This window comes from Oryzias latipes, chromosome 16 (assembly GCF_002234675.1).
Source record: "Oryzias latipes chromosome 16, ASM223467v1".
NCBI classification, from domain to species: Eukaryota; Metazoa; Chordata; class Actinopteri; order Beloniformes; family Adrianichthyidae; genus Oryzias; species Oryzias latipes.
The window spans coordinates 1720074-1726300 of record NC_019874.2 but is presented as its reverse complement, the minus strand read 5'-3'; the positions used below and the strand labels follow the sequence as shown (position 1 = coordinate 1726300).

The window sequence follows — 6227 nt, the reverse complement described above, 5'->3', positions numbered from 1 at the left end:
CCCCGTGACCGCAAAAAGGATTCAATGGGTTTAGAAAATGAATAGATGCGAGGATGGATGGATGGATGGAAGGATGAATGGATGGATGGATGGATGGATGGAAGGATGAATGGATGGATGGATGGATGGATGGAGTGCCTGCCCAATTATAGTGTCCAAAATCCGTTTTTAAATCTTTGTCAGATAGTCTGCTATGTGAATGAATGCCTGTCACAGAGAGGAGGGGCCACACCTTAAGTGCAGCTGTGTCTTGCAGTTTCCCTTCATATGGGAAACTCAAAGTCCCACTCCAATCATGTTTTCATCTATTTTAATCCTTGTGCTATCTTAGATGACCCCACCCTTACATTGACGTGTTCTCCCTACCATGACAAAGGTGGATAAAGGTGGAAAGATTTCATGTAATCCATGGACACCAGTGAAGATCACAAATCACTGAAGAAAAAAGGTTTAGAACACTGTCTAGTGGGTCTAGATGACCCAACTCCCAATGGTAAAGAGCCTAGGATAGAACAAGGGTTAAAATACGTTTTTTTAATATGAATATGGTGTTTTTAGACAAAATATAGAAATCTGTCATTTTCTATGACATAATTTCTGTAGAGCGGCAGTTGTTCATTAGAAATCTGCCTATTCATTTGTGGGTGTGACCTAGCAGGAAGACTTTGGCCTGCACATTTCAGTTCCTATGTAACTTCACCCTTACGTGTTTAAATGTTTGCTACGACCTGTCTGTCGCCTGCTGCATGCCAGTAGAAAAACAGCCCATGACCATCTTCACAGATGGGATTTAACAAGTGGGGGTATGACTGTGATATTTCACCTGTGTGCCCCGTCCAGACCTGCCCAGTTTTCCCCCGCAGACAGCCCACATCCACCCGTTAGGGCAGTTGTGACTGAGGCTTTAATTAGTGCAACAAGAGATGTTTGGTAAAAGCCCCGTGTCTCCGCTCTGTTGGCGGTCCTTCCCTACCCCCTGCCTCTAGCTCATCACCCACATTGTCTCGTTGCAGCGCTCAAGGAATAATTTTTGATATGCTGGATTTGCAGCCGTCGAACGGCTGTCCGCTCGCTCCATCAGAAACGCCAAAATGAATATTGATTCTCCCTCCAGTGCTCTATACAGCCGGGGGGCAGCAAGAAGTGAGTTGCTGGCATCAAAGAGAATGGGCCTGATGAGGGGGAGAGACGAAGGACGACAATCAGGATGATGGCGATCGCGACGAGGATAATGATGATGGTTATGATCATGACTGTGTTGCTGATCAGAAAGCGTGTTGGGAGCCATCATGGATGCATGTTTGGGCACACTGCCCTGTCCAAGGAAGTTTGAAACCCTGGGAAAAGAAAAAAAGTCCACAATGACAAATGAAAAACATCTTTGTGGTCACAAATGTGTTTTATTGATTAAGAGACTTTTCAATAGCAGTTGGGATCAACAAAAACGTCTTTATTGTCATTTATTAAACAAAAAACAAACTAAAAAATCTTGTAGAGGAAAAGCTTTGAGCTTTCAAAACCCATAGAGAACTATTTCATCACAAGCACAACAAAGAAAGAACTGATTGAAAATCATGAGACCAAGTCTTCTACTAACAGACCCAAACCCAAACTCATTGTGGTGAAACAGGAAAATCATGAAAATCTAAAAACAAAGCACACCTTTCTGACAGAAACACAAGCGTGAGCTGTTTAACAGTAAGCATTGAAAATTGACTGAACTGAACGGGATCTATCGATTTCCTTCACTTGCACAGCAGCACTCTGAATGCTGTGGGTGTGTTTGTTTCAAGTTACGCCCAGAGCACCTTAATGTGTCATTGATGAAATGAATGAGCTTTGCCCTGAGTTTTGCATAGCTACAGAACTGTAAAAAACTAAAAAAACAACCAGACTGAAAAATGGGGAACTCAACTCTCTCACCTCTAACCTTCCAGAACTATATTATGAGGTGACCCGGCCAGATAAACCACCATCTCCTCTTCTGCTTGTTGCTCTACCTGCTGCACCTCCTCTTCACCCGCCTCTACCTCTCTGTACACTCCTCCTTCCACCTGTAAGGTGCAGTCGTCCAGCTCAGTCACGATGTAGTGCGTCCCTTCGTTATTGACAATGACCTGCGTGAGGCCCTCCTTCATCATCTGGGAAGCAGCGAGCTGCAAGACCTCCTGCATGTCTCCATGGCCAGCGTCTTGAATGATCTGGACCTCCTCTTGCTCCTGTTTCACCTCCGCCTGCGTAGCATCAGGGGAGGCCTCAGCTGTCTGAGGGTTGAAGACTTTATGGACAACCGTGGCCTCCCCTCGTGGCTCCTCCTGCTGGCCCATCTCGCTGACAGCGCTCAGCAGTGCATCTAGAGCGGTGGACGACTCTGAGACCACATGGCTTTGTCCCGCCGAGGCCGTGAGAGCTTCTCTGGTCACCGCCCGCAGCTCTTTGGTGGCGTCCCCCGACTCCAGAACCACATACTGGGTGCCGCCTCCAGATAAATGTGCACCGGTGGATGCCACCTCCCTACCTGACGCTATGACTTGCCCATCCTCAGTGATGTGCAGCACCTCAGCTACCTGCCCCGCCATAGCCAGCGTCTGCAGGGTGGCGGCAGCCGACTCCTCCAGAGCCTGGTCGATGGCCACATCCCCCTCACCGTATCCCTGGATAATAATGACCTGCTGGACATCTTCATGCCCCGACGCTTCAGGGGAGCTCTTCCTTTGGGCAACAGGGCTCAGAGCTTCAGCTTCTACAAATGTGGCCCCTTGACCTTTCAGTCGACATTCGAAGGACTTGGAAACGATTCCTGCGAAACACAGACACACATTTACCGTCAGCTTTCAAAGCTTGCTTCATTTGTTCAAAAACTTCACTTCAGTAAAGTTTCAAACTGAAAGCAAAGACAGGATGGGACAAAAAAATCAATCAACCATCAAAAGAAAATATCTGCAGCAAACACTGCTTAAATGTTAACCTCTGTGCTCCAATCATGATAAAACTGCTAAAAACTTGCATCATAGTTAGGACAAGCTTTGTATTTTATGTCTATTAATACATAAAAGTGGATCAAACACAGAGTTACTCTCCTGGTGGAAGATAGCAGTGAGATACACTCTGCCCCCACCTCGGAACACAGGTTGCCATGGCATTTCCAAGGTGAAGGCTATGCCATTGTTTAAACAGCATCTGACAACATTGAAGTGTGAATTATGCAGAAAACATATCAATTCAGGGCCTGTATGATGGTGTAGTGGTTAGCACCCGTGGATGTGTGGATTTTCTTCAGGGACTCCAGATTCCCACAGTCAAAAACATGCTTCATAGGTTCATTGATCACTCTAAATGTCCCTAGTTAGTGTGTGAGGCCCTGCCAACCTGTTCAGTGTACCCCACCCTTATCTAACAATAGCTGGGATATGCTCCAGCAACACTGTGACCCCAAACCCTGCAGGGTCAGACGTGTCCCCCTGCTAAAGCCAGTACATGTGCAGGCCCGTCTACAGTCTGCTAGAGAGCATTTGGAGGATCCAGAAGAGGATTGGGAGAATGTCCTATGGTCAGATGAAACCAGAATAGAACTTTTTGGTAAGAACTCTACTCATCGTGTTTGGAGGAGAAAAAATAATGAGCTGTATCCAAAGGACACCAGGCCTACTGTAAAGCATGGGGGTGGGAACATCATGCTCTGGGGCTGTTTTTCAGCAAAGAGACCAGGACGACTGATACGTGTAAAGGACAGAATGAATGGGGCCACGAATGGTCAAATTTTGAGTGAAACCTCCTTCCATCAGCATTGAAGATGAAACATGGCTGGGTCTTTCAGCATGACAATGACCCCAAACACACGTTGCCCGGGCAACGAAGGAGTGGCTTCATAAGAACCATTTCAAGGTCCTGGAATGGCCTAGACAGTCTCCAGATCTAAACCCCATAGAAAATCTTTGGAGGGAGGTGAAAGTCCTTGTTGCCCAGCAACAGCCCCACAGCATCACAGCTCTAGAGGAGATCTGCATGGAGGAATGGGCCAAAATACCAGCAACAGTTTGTGAAAACCATGTGAAGACTCAGAGAAAATGTTTGGCTGCTGTCATAGTTAACAAAGGGTAAATAACAAAGTATTGAGTTTGACATTAACCAAATACTTATTTTCCACCATTATTTACAAATAAATTCTTTAAAAATCAGACAATGTGGTTTTCTGGATTTTTTTCTCATTTTGTCTCTCATAGTTGAGGTTTACCTATGATGCAAATGACAGACCTCTTAAAGTGCAAGAACTTGCCCAATTGATGCCCCACTGTTTGTATTCATTTGTAAACACAGAAAACAGCACACAAAGGCTTTGGTGCTTCTTTGCGCGTCACATGGTCCTTTTTACGAGACATTATGGAGACATGAGAAGCAAAGCAAACAGGAGTGTGTGAGATTACCTACATCTGCACGGACACTTTAAACTCACCTGACTAGGTCCAACACTTCAGGAATAAATACATAAATAAATTCCTGTTAGAAAATGGCATTTTAGCATCCCACATTCCTATTTTCTGAGACTACTGTATGGCTACTGCTTAATCAATTATGAGCCAATTAATTAGTTGACAAAGTATTTTAATTGATTCTATAACTATAGTAAAATGTCAATAAAAATATTCTTCCTGTGTAATAAAGTCAAAAAGGACTTTATCGACGGCACTGAAAGTATATTATATATAATTTGGTATAAAAATAAATTTGAAAAACAATTGAAAACAGTTTTTAGCTTTTTTTTGGTTATTTCTACAAACACAGAGAGGAAACAAAGCTCTTTTACCTTACAGGGCTAGTCTGGTAAAATGTGCTTTTGCACTGTGAAAAATGTCTGTTGACCCCCTACTGTCCTGCCGTTCCTGATCCTCCTCAGAGTATGCTGGCACATATGTTTCTCTCCAAGTTAATGTTCTGACAGTAATGATGCATTTTACAGTCTAGCACACAGAGTTCTGCAGGAACCAGAACACAACGTGATGAAACTGTCCATCATTAATATGACCTCGGTGGAAAGAACACTGAGGAACGTGTGAGGAGGCACATCTTTTGTTCAGGTTTGAGCAAACATTCTACGTAAAAGTAAATACATTTTTTATAAAGTCCTTCAATGGAGTGACTTTTGGCTTCTTCTTTTTTCAAGCACATGCTTCATTTTTTGCATCGAGACCATAAAGGGATGCCACAGCTCACAAGAAATTCTCTAAATCCCATGAAGTCACAAGTGGTTATATGGTTCTGAAGAAAACTTTGAACTATTCTCTTTATTTTTGTAAATCGATGCAAGTTGTTGCCACCTTTTGTATCCGTTTGCAACTGAAAAAACAAAAAAGTTGAACTCAAATAGCATGACATCATTTGTTCCATTCATCCATGTGTATATTGGTAAAATTCTTTTCCTCCCATCTAGAGGTCGTGGGTCACACTCATGTCACACAAAAATGTGAAGATATGACAACATTTTTGCCTAACATCTCACAAAGTCATTGCACATACAGTGCAGACCAAAAGTTTGGACACACCTTCTCATTCAAACAGTTTTTTTTTTTTCATGACTATGAAAATTTTAGATTCACACTGAAGGCATCAAACTATGAATGAACACAAGTGGAATTATATACATAACAAAAAAGTGTGAAACAACTAAAAATATGTCATATTGTAGGTTCTTCATAGTAGCCACCTTTTGCTTTGATGACTGCTTTGCTCACTCTTGGCATTCTCTGGATGAGCTTCTAGAGGTAGTCACCTGAAATGGTCTTCCAACAGTCTTGAAGGAGTTCCCAGAATGCTTAGCACTTGTTGGCCCTTTTGCCTTCACTCTGCGGTCCAGCTCACCCCAAACCATCTGGATTGGGTTCAGGTCGGTGACTGTGGAGGCCAGGTCATCTGGCGCAGCCCCCCCATCACTCTCCTTCCAGGTCAAATAGCCCTTACACAGTCTGGAGGTGTGTTTGGGGTCATTGTCCTGTTGAACAATAAATGATGGTCCAACGCAAACCGGATGGAATAGCATGCTGCTGCAAGATGCTGTGGTAGCCATGCTGGTTCAGTATGCCTTCAATTTGGAATAAATCCCCAACAGGGTCACCAGCAGTGCACCCCCACACCATCACACCTCCTCCTCCATGCTTCACGGTGGGAACCAGGCATGTAGAGTCCATCCGTTCACCTTTTCTGTGTCGCACTAAGACACGGTGGTTGGAACC

The 6227-nt window shown here is 44.1% G+C and overlaps 1 protein-coding gene across 1 annotated transcript in view; it reads right to left on the bottom strand.

Moving 5' to 3' along the window:
- Window positions 1-1380: 1380 nt before the first annotated feature.
- Window positions 1381-6227, bottom strand: part of znf407 (zinc finger protein 407) — a 180571-nt gene continuing 175724 nt past the window's right edge. Inside the window, exon 10 of the mRNA XM_011473345.3 lies at window positions 1381-2800. Coding sequence (XP_011471647.1) covers window positions 1926-2800 — 875 coding nt within the window. The 3' untranslated portion in view covers window positions 1381-1925. The remainder of the gene's footprint in view (window positions 2801-6227) is intronic.